Raw genomic sequence first — 15,765 nt, 5'->3', positions numbered from 1 at the left:
GGAAGACAAATCTCCGTCCCAGTCTCAGGTCTTTTGCAGACTCCAACAGGTTTTCTTCAAGAATGGTCCTGTATTTGGCTCCATCCATCTTCCCATCAATTTTAACCATCTTCCCTGTCCCTGCTGAAGAAAAGCATGCCTGAACCATGATGCTGCCACCACCATGTTTGACAGTGGGGATGGTGTGTTCAAGGTGATGAGCTGTGTTGCCTTTACGCCAAACATATCGTTTGGCATTGTTGACAAAAAGTTCAATTTTGGTTTCATCTGACCAGAGCACCTTCTTCAACATGTTTGGTGTGTCTCCCAGGTGGCTTGTTGCAAACTTTAAATGACACTTTTTATGGATATCTTTGAGAAATGGCCTTCTTCTTGCCACTCTTACATAGATACAAAACCAGACAGGCCTAAATGCATCTGCACTAATACAGGGTGCAGCGGACCCAAGTAAAATGGCAGCTGCACAGGTGCATAAATACCAAATGAAACAGTCAGCCTACAATCAGGGATTGGCCGTGTGGTACACCAGTGCAGAAGAAATAATCCGCATGTGGCAGTGTTCACACAGGGAATGCAGGGCTTCTGTTCACACGGGATGCATTCCAGTTGGCACTGGGCAGCCCCCTATATGGTGTTACTAAGAGGTTGTGAATGAGAAGCCCTGCATTCCCTGTGTGAACACTGCCACATGCGGATTATTTCTTCTGCACTGGTGTACCACACAGCCAATCCCTGATTGTAGGCTGGCTGTTTCATTTGGTATTTATGCACCTGTGCAGCTGCCATTTTACTTGGGTCCGCTGCACCCTGTATTAGTGCAGATGCATTTAGGCCTGTCTGGTTTGTATGTGAATTTTTTGGAGGATTTTTTCCTCTTTTTGAGGTTTTCATGTTAGAGTAGGACTGGCAAGTGTAAGGAACTTTGACGCAGTTTGCCAGCTTCCGTATTAAGGCCTTAATATCAACCAATACCTTACATACAGTATATTGATATGTTTTTTGTGCACTTTTTATATTTCTTTCAGGGTGCAGTTGGGCCCAAATAGTTCTGCAAACTTGTGGCCTCTGTTCACACGGGATGCATTCTAGTTGGCACTGGGCAGCCCCCCTATATGGTGTTACTAAGAGGTTGTGAACCAGAAGCCCTGCATTCCCTGTGTGAACACTGCCAAATGCGGATTATTTCTTCTGCACTTGTGTACCACACGGCCAATCCCTGATTGTAGGCTGGCTGTTTCATTTGGTATTTATGCACCTGTGCAGCTGCCATTTTACTTGGGTCGGCTGCACCCTCTATTAGTGCAGATGCATTTAGGCCTGTTTGGTTTGTATTTGAATTTTTTGGAGGATTTTTTCCTCTTTTTGAGGTTTTCACACTCTTCCATAAAGGCCAGATTTGTGCAGTGTACGACTGATTGTTGTCCTATGGACAGACTGTCCCACCTCAGCTGTAGATCTCTGCAGTTCATCCAGAGTGATCATGGGCCTCTTGGCTGCATCTCTGATCAGTCTTCTCCTTGTTTGAGATGAAAGTTTAGAGGGAAGGCCGGGTCTTGGTAGATTTGCAGTGGTATGATACTCCTTCCATTTCAATATGATCGCTTGCACAGTGCTCCTTGGGATGTTTAAAGTTTTGGAAATCATTTTGTGTCCAAATCCAGCTTTAAACTTCTCCACAACAGTATCACGTACCTGCCTGGTGTGTTCCTTGGTCTTCATGATACTCTCTGTACTTCAAACAGAACCCTGAGACTATCACAGAGCAGGTGCATTTATACGGAGACTTGAATACACACAGGTGGATAATATTTGTCATCATTAGTCATTTAGGACAACATTGGATCATTCAGAGATCCACAATGAACTTCTGGAGTTTGCTGCACTGAAAGTAAAGGGGCCGAATAATATTGCACGCCCCACTTTTTAGTTTTTGCATTTCCACAAAAATTTAAAATAACCAATAACTTTCGTTCAGCTTCACAATTGTGTCCCACTTGTTGATTCTTCAACCAAAAATTTACATTTGGTATCTTTATGTTTGAAGCATGATATGTGGGAAAAGGTTTAAAAGTTCCAGGGGGCCGAATACTTTTGCAAGGCACTGTACCTCCCCTGTGGGTGTGGTTTCAACCTACATAAAGGAGGCTGTTGTTTGACACATGGTCTGTGTCTTGAGAGGTACAAGGCCTCCTGTGTATGTAGCTCCAGACCGATCCTGCATGCTGGAAATTGCCCGAGCCTGTGTACCCACAGGCCTGAGGGAGCAGAAAGCCCTGCTAAGGACAGTTTTGTGTTGTTTTGCCTGCTCTGAAAACCGGTTACCGTTTGTTGTTACGGCTAGGTTTATGGAGTAAATAAACCAGTACAGACTTTTTTAAAGAAGTACGCCTCCTGTTTTGCTCTAGTACAAATCCCTACACCCCCTTTATGACCTATGGTGTATAGGTACGTCATAGGCCGCCTTTCCCTTTTTGATGCGGACTACAGGGCTCATCCTGCGTCTTTTTAGGAACACAACAGCTGATTTGATCAGCTGTCATGTGCTCCTAACAGCTGAGGGTGGAATCGCCATCCACCCGCGACTGTTAACATGTTAAATGCCGCTGTCAATCTCTGACAGCGGCACTTAAAATGTGCGTGTCGGAAGTACGTCACTAACCCCGCCCATTGGCAACCCTGTCACATGATTACAGGGTGCCGATGGGTTGGCATGACATCTGCAGATGATCATTTCTGCTACAGAAGATCACAGCTTCAAGACTCCTAATGAGACTATTGAAGCATATTTAGTGTCACTGCGTTCAGAAACACCCAACCTATCAAAATACAAAAAGAATCAATCCGATCGGTAAATGGCGTAACAAGATAAAAATAAAAAAAAAATTGCCAGAATTACTTTTTCACATTGCAATAAAATGCAATAACAGACAGACAATGAAAACATCGTATCTACCCTTATCTACCCTAAAATGGGATCAATAAAAATATCAGCTCGGCGTTCAAAAAATAAGCCCTCACCCAGGCAACGAAAAATGGAGAGACAGGAAAAAATAAAAATGGTAAAAAAAACAACCCAAACACAACTGTGGGATTGCACTTTTTTGTAATTTCACTGCACTTTGAATTTTTTTTCACGTTTTTCAGTACATTATATGGTAAAACCAATAATGTTGCTCAAAAGTACAACTTGTCCTGCAAAAAACAAGTTATCACATGGAAAAATAAAAAAAAGTTATGGATCTGGAAGAAGGGGAGCAAAAAACGAAAACGCATAAATGGAAAATCCCATGGTCATGAAGGGGTTAAACCAGCAAACATCTAAGTGTGCGAGCTACTTACCTTGCTTATCTTTTTTCTTAGAAATGCTACAGGTTTTCACTTCCCCAGCTTTTGAAAAGACCTGTGGAGAATACAATATATTGCACACTTTAATACAGAGGTTCTTATTGGCTGCGTAGGAAATTCATTGCCATATCTGACATTTGTTATTATTTGTAGTCACTTTCTTTCCACTCAAAAGGAGGTTTAACTACAAGTATTAAAGGGTTTTCCTGATAAAAGATCAGCAATATTAGATTGATGGGGGTCTGACACCTAGCAGCTACACAGATCAGCTGTGCTCAGCTATGCCAGCATCCGTACATAACAGCCAAGCAGCACAGCTCCATTTATAGTGTAGTGGTCGGTCCCAGATGCTGCAGATTGGCTCCTATTCACTTCAACAGAAGGAACTTAGATGCAGGCTGTATGAGCTAAATGGTGAAAATTTTTAAAGGGATTGTCCACTATTCGGACAGCTTTTCCTCACGTTATATTAAAAAATGTAAGATAAAAACACCATACACTCCCTTGCCACACCAGCACTGTGCCAGTGATGCTGTGATAGGGTTAGCTGACGCTCGCGTGACATTGTTATGCCACATAAGCACTGCAGTCAATCAGTGACCTTTAGGCTGAGTTCACACCTCGCGTTTTTTTCGCGTTTTCAAACGCGCGATTTTGCCGCGAAAAATAAGCATCCCATGCAATCCTATGGGATTCCGCAATGCTGTGCTAATGCTGCGTTTTTTTCTGCGGTGGAATCGCTTTGCGGTAAAAAACGCAGCATGCTCATTAATTTAGCGGAATCGCGGCGATCCCGCACCCATAGGATTGCATTGTTCCACTTACTTCCCACATGTGGCTGTGCCCACCAAGCGAAATAGCTTAGTTACTCACCGATAATGGTGTTTCTCGGAACCCATGACAGCACCACGGAGAGAGGGGATCCGCCCTTCAGGGACAGGAACCTACAGATAAAAGGGCGGTACCTCTCCTCCGCCTTCACTTGGTTACAGAGCATCAGAGGGTCTCCAGGTTAGTTAGACAACAGAAATATAAACATAATATTATAATACTGCTTATTTATCAAAAGCACCGTGCCTAAACAGAAACACTCTACTAACAGTAAAACGTGCTCACCACACTCGTGAAGGGGAGAGAAATAAGCGGGTGCTGTCATGGGTTCCGAGAAACACAGTTATCGGTGAGCAACTAAGCTATTCTCTCTCACCCATGACAGCACCACGGAGAGAATTGGTAGCTTAGGGAGGGACCACCGCCTGAAGGACCCTTCTCCCGAAGGTCAGGTCAGATGTAGATGCTAGATCTAATCTATAGCGCCTGAAAAAGGTCGAAGGTGATGACCAGGTGGCCGCCTTACAGATTTGTTCTATTGATACCTCAGATCTTTCAGCCCATGAGGTCGCCCATTGCCCTTGTGGAATGAGCTCTCAGCCCCTCCGGGATGGTATTTCCAGTGGATGAGTATGCCAGGGCAATCGCATCCCATATCCACCTTGCCAGGGTACTCTTGGATGCCTTGAGCCCCTTCCGGGGACCCTGGAAACACACAAAGAGAGAACCTTCCTTCCTACATTTTTTGGTGGCCTCTAAGTACTGTACTAGGCACCTTTTAACATCTAAAGTGTGGAATTTTTCTTCCCCCTTATTTTTTGGATTTGGGCAGAAGGAAGGAAGAACTACCTCTTGGGACCTGTGGAAATGTGATGATACTTTAGGTAGATAGGCCGGGTCAGGTTTTAGGATGACTCTATCCTCTAGAATTTTTGTAAAAGGTGGCCCTGCTGATAAGACTTGAATATCGCTCACTCTTTGAGATGATGTTAGTGCCACCAGAAGCACCGTTTTAAGTGATAGGATTTTTAGGGGTGCCGAGTAAATTGGTTCGAACTGAGGGCCTGTCAGTGTTGAAAGTACAAGATTCGGGTCCCATGACGGTAACCTTTGACTAGCTATTGGCTTAGATCTGGTTGCGGCCTTAATAAACCGTTCTACCCAAGGGTCACCGGCTACATCATGGTTATAGAGGGCGCCTAACGCCGCTATTTGTATTTTTAATGTGTTGACTGCCAGACCCTGTTCTAGGCCCTTTTGTAGAAATTCTAGGATCTTATCAATCTGAACCCCGTCCTGAACCTTTGCCCTAGAAGTGGATAGGAATTTTTGTCCATGTTCTGCCGTAAGCGCTCATCGTAACCGGTTTCCTACTTTTTTGTAATGTAGTTATCAGGTTCTCTGAAAATCCCCTGTCCCTCATCAGCGCCCTCTCAAATTCCATGTTGTTAAATGGAGGTTCGGTGCCTGAGGATGCAACACTGGGCCCTGCGATAGCAGGTCCGGGAGATCCGGTAGGATCCATGGGTCGGTTACTGAGAGCATTCTTAGCCAGGAAAACCAGGTTCTTTTGGGCCAGAAAGGGGCTATCAGTATCATTCTTGCCCTGTCCTCCCTGACTTTCCTTAGGACCGCTGGAATGAGCATGATTGGGGGAAATGCATATGTTAGATTCTGAGTCGATGGAAGCATAAACGCATACAGAGTTAGAGGATTCCCCCTGGGATCTAGGGAGCAGAAGGTGTCTACTTTTTTGCTTTTGAAATCGGCAAACAGATCTATGTCTGGGGTCCCCCACATTTTTACAATCTGCAGAAAAATGGACCACTTTAGTACCCATTTCCCCTGTCGTAATTGGGTGCGGCTCAGAAAGTCTGCCCTTTGATTCTCTGTACCCCGGATGTGTAGGGCTGACAGAGATAGCAGGTTTGCCTCTGCTAGTTTGAGGATTCTGGCGGATGTGTCCATTAGGGCTTGGGACCTGGTTCCCCCCTGATGTTTTATATACGCCACTGTGACTCGATTGTCCGAAAGAATGCGGGCATGGTGATTCTGGAGCAGGGGTAGGAAGTGTGTCAGTGCATAGCCTACTGCTAGAAGCTCTTATTGATTTGAGGAAGCTTTTAATTCTTGATCTCCCCATACGTCCTGAGCCACCTCGTTGTTCATGTGTGCTCCCCATCCCGTGGGACTGGCATCCGTTGTCACTATGTGTGTTATCTTTGTTACCCAGGGGATCCCTTTGGACAGATTTTCCTGGTTTCCCCACCAAGCTAGGGAATGAATAGTTCTTGAATTTAGGGTAATACGACCCTCTAGGTGTCCCCCTATTGCTGCCTGGTTGGCTAATACGTCCCACTGGTGATCTCTCGTGTGTAACTGAGCCCATTGAACTGCTGTCAGGCAGGCGGATAGGGAACCCAGCAGTGACATAGCTTTCCTTAATGTCAGAGGGATTTTGGATTGCTCTTGCTGTAATTTGAGCGATTTTCTCCTTTTTGTGGTCAGGGAGGCGACACTCCTGAATGTTTGAGTCCAGTGTTAGGCCCAAGAATTCTTGTACCCTGCTGGGCTGCAATCTTGATTTTTTTAGATTTAGAAGCCAGCCTAGGCCTTGTAGAGTGTCCATCACGCTGTCCCTCGGTTCCCTGCATTTTTGAGCCGAGCTGCCTGCTATTAGGAAATCGTCTAGATACGGGATTATTACTATGTCTTGTTCCCTTATATGAGCCATCATTTCTGCTACTATTTTTGTAAATACCCGCGGGGCTATAAATATTCCGAACGGCAGGGCTCTGTACTGGAATTCTTTCACCTTGCCCTTTATTGAGACAGCTAACCTGAGATATTTTCTGGAGTCTTTGTGGATAGGGACGTGATAATAGGCATCGCTGAGATCTAACACCGTCATGTAGCAGTTTGGGAACAGGATTTTGGTGGTGGACCTGATCGACTCCATTTTGAAGCTCTGATTCCTGACGTATTCGTTTAGCTTTTTCAGATTTTTGATCGTTCGAAAGGTGCCGTCCGGTTTGGTTACTAGAAAAAGAGGGGAGTAGAACCCTCTGCCCATATCCTGCAGGGGAACCTCTTGGAGGACTCCTTTTTTTTTTTACCAGGCCTAGGACCTCGCTTTCTAGCGCTTCCTGTTCTCACGTACTGGATCTCAGCGGCGTTGTTACATACTTTTGAGGTGGAAGAGAGAGAAAGTCTATTCTTAGGCCCTCCTGGATTAGGTTTACTATCCATGGGTTGTTTGAAATTCTCCTCCAGGCTGGAAGAAAAAGGGTTAACCATCCCCCCACCCTTGGCGTACTGTCACTTGGAGGGCTTTTTGTCTTGGGAAGAGTTACTAAAGAAGAACCCTCTCTCTTTTCTTTTGTCATCCCACTTTTGTTCCCTCGGTGGTCTCCTCTGAAAAAACCTCCTATTTCGAAAGGGCCTTTTTAATGCTGCTGGCCCAAATTTGGGAACCCTTTCTTCTTGTCCCCTGCTTTCTGGAGGATGTCATCTAACGTCTCCCCAAAAAGGAATTTCCCTTCACAGGGGATTGAACATAATTTAATTTGGGTCTGTAGGTCCCCTGGCCAACTATTAAGCCATAGTGTTCTTCGGGCCGCATTTGAAAGTGCTGCTGTTTTGGACGATAGCCTGACTGAATCGGCCGATGAGTCCGCTAGGACGGCAGCCGCTCCCCTTATTACTGGGATAGAATCTAAGATCTTATCTCTTGGTGTCCCTTCCCTCAGCTGTTTCTCAAGTTGGTCCACCCATACCATTAGGGCTCTTGAAGTACATGTCGCCGCTATGGCTGGCCTGAGGTTACCGCCTGCTGACTCCCATGCCCCCTTTAGAAAGGTATCTTCCTTTTTATCTAGGGGGTCCCTGAGGGTGCCCATGTCCTCAAAGGGTAGGGCGAATTTCTTTGAGACCTTTGCGACTGCTACGTCAAGCTTCAGGGCTTTATCCCAAGACGTAGATGCCTCCTCCTCAAAGGGATATTTTCTTTTAAGGGAAGGGACTGTAGTATTTTTCCTTTCTGGCTTGTCCCATTCTTTTATTATTTTTTGATTAGGCCCTTGACAATTTCGTTAAGCAGAATTACTCTCAGTTTTTTCTGGCCTAGTCCCCCGAAGATTATGTCCTGGACTGTTTTACCCGGCCTAGGGTCCAATACCCCCATGGTAGACCTTACAGCTTTTACTAGTCTGTCTACCTCTTCTAGGGGAAAACAGTGACGCCCTCCTGTTTCCTCATCTGAGGATGAGGAGCCGGATTCCGAGGTTTTAGACGTGATTTCTCCCGACGTGGAAGAGTCTGACTAGGAGGTTTGTATCGTGTCTTTCTTCCTCATTTTATCCCTATGCTTAAGGGATACGAGGGAGCTCTGAACCTCTGATTTGATTGCGGCCCTTAGGTCGGATGCGAAATCCGGAGTCTCCTGACAAAGAATTTCTTTTGTGCAAGACTCACATAGTTTTTTCTCCCATGATACAGGTAGGGGTCTAGTGCAAGTGGGGCATTCCCTGTTCTTCTTTTTCCCCTTCTTCTTTCCCTAATAAGGGAGAGGAATTGTATTACAAGGGTGAACATTCACGAAGATCACTTACCCCCTAAAGTGCGCGGCTGCAGGTACCGGTTCGGGAGATGGAGTCAGGTCCTGTATAGGCTGATCTCCTGGTGGCGATTTGCTCCTTGCCGCTGACGTACTGTGCCGCGTGGAGTGACTGCTGGAACGGCCATCTCTGTCTCGTTCCTTCTGCCGGTGGTGGTATTGGTGGTGCTGCTGCTGCTTGGGCTGCAGCTTCTGTTGCTGGTCGCTATCCCCCATTATCAGGATCGCTTCCAGCCAGGAGTTCGGAATCCACCATTTTTAAATTTGCCGCACCTGTGACGTCACCGCTCCCATCCTGCACCGCGCTGGCCGGGGAGCGTGCTCCTGCGCATGCGTTGGTCCCAGGGACCCGGAAGCCGCTCCTCTACTTCCGGGGCAGTGGCCATCTTGGTACTCTCTGTACCATGGCGCTGCCCGCACTTCCACCGGGTCCCCGATCTCTTTTCCGGAGCGGCGTCCCCCCCCCCCGCTCACCCGGCATCGGCCCCAGCGGTGGCGGCTTCGGGCACCGCTCCTGCCGCGACAGGGGCCTCCCCGCTGCCGTATACTGGACAGGTCGGCCCCGGATCCGGACTCTTCTTTGAAATCACAGGTACGCCGTACTGTGGGTCCCCCCGTCAGAGACAGGAACCCAACTGAAGGCGGAGGAGAGGTACCGCCCTTTTATCTGTAGGTTCCTGTCCCTGAAGGGCGGATCCCCTCTCTCCGTGGTGCTGTCATGGGTGAGAGAGAAAGTAAGCAGAACATTTGGAGATGGTACCCACGGTCCGGAGGATAGGAGACTGTCCTCCGGGCTGTGGGTACCATATCCCTGTAAAAAATAGAATTAAAATAAAAAATATTGTTATTCTCACCTTCCGGCGTCGCGCGCAGCCTTCCGGCCTCTCTCCACGCTCCCGGGTCCCAGTAATCCTTTGCGAGAATGACCGCGATGACGCCGAGATCTCGCGGTCATTCGCGCAAAGGATTACTGGGACCGGGAGCGTGGAGAGAGGTGGGAAGGCTGTGCGGGACACCGGAAGGTGAGAATAACTATTTTTTTTTTATTTTTATTATTTTTTACATCCTATCTTTTACTACTGATGCTGCATAGGTAGCCTCAGTAGTAAAAAGTTGGTCACACTTGTCAAACACTTTGACGAGTGTGACCAACCTGTCAATCAGTTCTCCAAGCGATGCTACAGATCGCTTGGAAAACGCCAGCATTCTGCAAGCTAATTACGCTTGCAAATCGCTGGTTTTTCCACGGGAAAATCGCGGGAATTTAAAATGCGATTTTCCCTCAGAATGGAATTCCGGAATTCTCGCAGTAACTTCCGCAAGAGTTCTGCTACATGTACACATAGCCTTAATGGGATGTAGCTGTCACACTTGCTTCTGACATGTGAGGTTTGCAGAAGGAAGTGAGAGCGCAACAGGCTGTAGGACTCAGGTGGCAAAACACTGTCACACAAGCTTTGGGAAACAGGAGGCGACAAGGCATTCATTTTGGGGAATATAGTATTTAAAGGGAAGGTGTCGCGATTTTAATTTTTGTAGTAATAATTTTAATTATATACTCTATTTTTAATACAAAATTAAATGTAGTAGTTTAAGTTTTTTATGTATTATGACACTTACACACCTCAAAAACGGCAGCATGAGCTGAGCTGTCAGGAGTTGTCAGGCAGCGGACGTCTTGGGGGTGAAGTACCGGGACCAGGGAGCGGTGATCGAAGCATGTCATCAGTATTACAGCACAGGCTGTGATCACCACTCACTGCCGCCGACCTGTTCAGAGCACAGCAGGGAAATCAGCACGCTGTTGTGCTCTGAACACACAGACAGGATGCCACGCTGCGTGGGAGCGGAAGCAAGGTGAGTAAAGCATTTTTTTTTTTTTATATGCATTGAACAGCGGCACTGGCAGAGTGGGGGATATATACCAGGATGGGTGAACGTATACTCATATACCTGGATGGGGGACATACCAGTACGAAGTATATGGGGCACATTATACCGACTCGCACAAGAGGTCATGGCATCACGATGTGTATATGCAAAACCATTCAGGGCCTCATCAGAGCCATAAGTGCCACCCTAGTGTGACAGATATCAGTGGTCGGGCAGGAAACAAGAAAATGTGTCAAGGACTGATTGGGTGATAGCAAAGCAGAGAGTGGCAGGAGAACTGATCGGTAAGGTGAGTATAAGTTCTTTTTATTTTCCCTGCCCCTTTATAGTTAATAAAAATGCCAGCCAGCACTCGCCTTTTTGCTGAATCCACATGGAAGCAAATTACAAAAAAAATACACATTTTGGCAAATGCAGATTTTTGTAATAATTAGGTAGGATTCATTTCCACCCAAATATATTCACTCATCTCTAGTTATAACCCTTTATAGTGAATCTGTTCCCAGGTTTTTGTAACCCTACCTGAGAGCAGCATAATGTAGAGACAGGAACCATGATTCCAGTGATATGTCACTTACAGGGCTGCTAGTTATAATTTTTATAAAATCAGTTTTATTAGCAAGAGATTGTCAATAAAGGACTACTTGGCCTGCTGCCAGATCGTCCAAACATGCCACCACAACTTATTGGCAGCTTTCTGCCTATGCACAGTATGCACAGAAAGCTGCCAATCAGTGGTGTGGGTGATGTTATACAGAGCTCAACATTAAGGGACCTGGTAGATCAGCAGCAGATAAAACAGTTTTAAAACCAAATTGCAGCACCCAGTAAACTGGCACATGACTGGAATCAGCAAAAAGCTAGTGCCAGATTCCCTTTATGTTTGGAGGACACCTGGTTGAACCAGCAGTAGAGGGAAAAGTTGATTATGTGTGGAGAGTATTTCAGATCGGTAAAAGTTTGCTTTCATGGCGGAATTAGCATGTCGTTTCAAAATTATTACAATAAACAAACTACAAAACAAAAAAATTTTAAAAATAAAACTTGGCCTTTGGTCTGTACCATATCTAGAGGCACAACACTGACCTGTTTAAGTTTTTCCTCATTGGTACTAAAGTTCAGGTTCTTAATGAACAATGTGCAGTCTGGAAGAGTTTCTTCTTCATCTTCTGAATCTTCTGTCTCACTTTTCTCCTTAGGTTTCTTTTCAGACTCCTCTTCAACACTCCCTACGTGAGGAAATAAAAAAACAAAACAAAAAAAAAAATAGTGAACCCCCAAACAAGCTCATCTGATGTCATGGATACATATGAGATTGTCGCAATCTCCCTCCATTCTCTCACCCCTATCGCGGCCGCTGCCTCATCTTACAATCTTCAGTAAAAATCACCTACCATTATCTTGCTCATCTACTTTGCCAGCTGGCACTGGTCCTGCTTTCTTCTCAGCAGATGGGCTGCTAAAAACAGTCATAGGTGCCCACTCTAAATAAAGGGGGACATGCTGAAACTGAATGGAAGAAAGAGCAAGCTATTTAGTGTGCAGCATTTTGTACAGAAAAAAAATAAAACAAGTAAATAGCAACAAATTCAATTATTTCATGCTTTAACCCCTAGGGCGATTTTCCATTTTTCCTCCCCTTCTTCCAAGAGCCATAACTTTTTCATTTTTCCGTCAATATAACCGTAACAGGGATTGTTTTTTACGGGACAAGTTGTACTCTTGAATTGAACACACTACATTTTGCCACATAGAGTAGTGGAAAACGGGAAAAAAATTCCAAGTGTGGTGAAACTGCAATAAAAGTCCAATTCCACAATGTTTTGTTATTTACCAAGTTCAATATATGGTACAACTGAGCTAGCAATATCATTCCCCAGGTCAGCACGAGTACGCAGATACCAAACATGTATAGTCTTTTTTATTTTTATTTAAGTGGTGGGGGGGGGAATCAGAAATTTGCCCCCAAAAAAATTGCTTTTGTCGACATTTTCCAAGACCTATAAGTGTCTCATTTTTCAGGATCTGGGGCAGGTTGGGGGGCTTCTTTTTTGTGATCTGAGCTGACATTTTTACTGATACCATTTTGAGGTAGGTACAATGTTTTTATCACCTTTTATTGCAATGTCACAGTGACCAAAAAGGATGGGGATGACAGGGGATGACAGGCACAGGAGTCTTCGGCAGAACCCCAGCTTTCAGGAGAACCCATTGGCACCCCGCGATCACATGATCAATGATGCATTTCCTGTCTGCACGTGTGTTAAATGCCGCTGTCAGTGATTGACAATTAACCAATTAATGGTTAATAGCCGATGGTGGCTCTTGGATTAGTGGCACTTAATGGCTGATTATATCAGCCATCAAGTGTGGGGAAAGATGCAGGCTCAGCATGTGAGCCCACATCAAAGGCAGGGACACATAGTTGCACTAAGCATCGTAAATTTTATAGCCCTTTGTGGTGACATGATGATATAATCTTGGTCACCCCTATCAAATCTGACTATTAGCCAACAATAATGTTTTGTCAATTTGTTATTCAAAGTACAATCTCTGAATGAAAAAGTTGGAAGTTGACAAAAATTGAATTACAAAAAAAATTTAAAAAAAAAAAATGACAGGAGATCTGATGGTTTGTTTTTTTTTGCAACACTACCAGTCGCTTCTAAGCAGAAAAATGAGAACACCTCCAAGTATTGTATTAAAGATATGGAATATATATTTTATAGAGACAGAGTTGGTCCACAGTATGCAATGAAGGCACCCAAACTAACACCAAAAGTACATCTAGTTTTGGTTGAAAATAACATGTACACTTGGCAGATTAAATGGCGTTTAAATCTGCAGAGGAGGATCAGGTCAAGATAGCAGGTAAACATTGCCTTCTCCTGAATGTGATATGACAGGTGCCCGAAGGACAAAGTGGTTCTAGAATTAGAAAAAGGAAGCAATTTTCAGTTTTTGCGCTTTAATATTTTCTTTGCTTTCTTCTAGCAGACATAACTTTTTTATTTTTGTTGACAGAGTGAAGGCTTGTTTTGTATGGAACGAAATGTAGTTTGGAAGGACATCATTTCTCCTACGCCTCATTGGGGGCCACAGGACCATGGGTGTTATGCTGCCACCACAAGTGAATATAGAAAGATTAACTTCTCCTCCACAGTATACACCCTCTGCTGGCTCTAGCCTGAACCAGTTCTTGCTTAGTGTCTGTAGGAGGCACTTGGGTCTGGTCATTCAGACCCCAACGTTCTGGCGCTTCTTGTTCTAAACGAGAAGCGCCTTCCTAGTCTTGGCGGCCATCTTCCTACACCTCCGGCAGAGAAAGCCTGGGAGCCTAGACACAAGACACAGGACCTGGGTAAGCTGCAGAATCATAGCTTATCCTTTCCTCTGCACATACACATTCTCCCTCTCTCTCTCTCAATGCATCAGCTTTCCAAGGGACTCAAACCTACACTATGTCCCAATCTAAAGCATCCAAAAAGGCTCACAAAACACACACTGTGTTCTTTGCCTCATGTACCACTTGCAATGTTTCTTTGCCCCGAGGCCACAACACTCCATTCAGCACGGCCTGTGACCCGGTATCTGCCCAGGAGCCACCCGCCACCGCTACCGATCCTAGTGGGGCTGGTCCCACCTGAGTGGTCTACTTCCCTGTCGCGGACTATGGCTTCTCTGGCCAAGGCAATAGACTCTCTACGGGACCCCTCCTCAAGTCAGGTCGTCCATTTGTCAGTTGCGGAAAACCCTTCCGATGGACAAGATTCATCGTCCAGCAGAGGTCGTACTTTATCAAAAAGTGCTCATGCTTCTAAAAAAGGACCCATGGCATGTCCCCTGAACTTTCTCGTGCTTCGGCGTCTGCGAGTTCGGCTTCTCACTCCCCCTCTCCAGGGGTTGGTAGCGAACATGATTCAGAACACGAATCTGATGCATCCTTAGATCAGGACTAACAGCATTATCAGGAGATAGTTGATTCCCTCATTGAGTCAGTCAACAAGACTCTGAGGGTGGATGAGGAACTTGTATCTATCCCAGATCACGCCGTGTCTTTTAAGAGGACAAAACGCCCTCAGGGTGTTTGGCAATAACCCCGAGTTTAATGACATTGTTAAAAGACATAGGGATCGACCAGACAAGCGTTTCACAGGGCAGAAGCCCATTGAGTCAAGATATCCCTTTGCTCCTGATTTAAGGAAGGACTGGTTACAGTCCCCCCCAATGGATCCTCCCCCGTATTGCGGCTTGCATCCAAAACACTTCTATCCTTGTCCGATAGCTCTGCAGTTAAAAATCCTACTGACCGTCAAATTGACAACCTTGCTTGGTCAGTCTTTGAGGCCTCTGGAGCTGCACTCTTTCTGTCCTTTGCTGCAACCTGGATGGCTAAGGCTATGGTCTCTTGGGCTGAGACTTTGGCTGCAGCCATTCAGGAAACTGATCTCCCCCTGAGGCGGCATGCCTCGCTAGCCAGATATCTTGGGCCAGGAATTTTGTGGTGTCCGATTCTTTGGATGCGGCCAACTGAGCTGCACAGGCAGCAGCAAACGCCATCACCATTAGGAGGGCACTATGGCTTAGAGATAGGCGAGTGGATTCTGCTTCCAAAAAGTCCTTAACCTCTCTGCCCTATCAGAGTGGTCGTTTATATGGAGAAAAACTGGATCAACTTATATCCGACGATACTGGAGGGAAGAGTAAGTTCCTTCCCCAGCAAAGGCCCACTCGGCCATTTCGGAGCAAACAACAAGTCCGGACCCGGACTTTTCATAGCAACCCCTAGCTAGTCCTCTACAACCGTCTCTTCTGGATCAGGGCGGGCCCCGCGTAGGGATAGAGGTTCCCAGGTCTCATACAGACCCACCCATTCCTGGAAGAGCAGGCCAAGACAGTCTGGATCCAAGGGAGCCAGATAACATAGATCCTCTACACAATGATCCGGTAGGCACCAACAAAGTAGGCGGTTGTCTACTTTTGTTCTGTCAAGCCTGGCTCTCGGTCGTTCACGACGAGTGGGTCAGAGATCTGGTATCCTCCGGATACAAAATAGAGTCTTCTTCTCTCCCATCAACATG

At 45.8% G+C, this 15,765-nt stretch overlaps 1 protein-coding gene across 2 annotated transcripts in view; it reads right to left on the bottom strand.

Annotated features, from left to right (window-relative positions):
- RBM19 (RNA binding motif protein 19) overlaps positions 1–15,765 on the bottom strand; it is a 68,771-nt gene that overhangs the window by 29,517 nt on the left and 23,489 nt on the right. For both annotated transcript variants that reach the window (XM_073582558.1, XM_073582557.1), the window contains exons 16-18: positions 12,079–12,193; positions 11,771–11,913; positions 3,340–3,400 (exon numbers count right to left, since the gene is read on the bottom strand). In XM_073582558.1, the coding sequence (XP_073438659.1) occupies positions 3,340–3,400; positions 11,771–11,913; positions 12,079–12,193 (319 nt within the window). The remainder of the gene's footprint in view (positions 1–3,339; positions 3,401–11,770; positions 11,914–12,078; positions 12,194–15,765) is intronic.

This window comes from Dendrobates tinctorius, unplaced genomic scaffold (genome assembly GCF_039654945.1).
Source record: "Dendrobates tinctorius isolate UK_male_01 unplaced genomic scaffold, ASM3965494v1 ptg000073l, whole genome shotgun sequence".
In the NCBI taxonomy this organism is placed as follows: Eukaryota; Metazoa; Chordata; class Amphibia; order Anura; family Dendrobatidae; genus Dendrobates; species Dendrobates tinctorius.
Note: the sequence above shows the minus strand (reverse complement) of the source record. Positions and strands in the feature narration are given on the sequence as shown.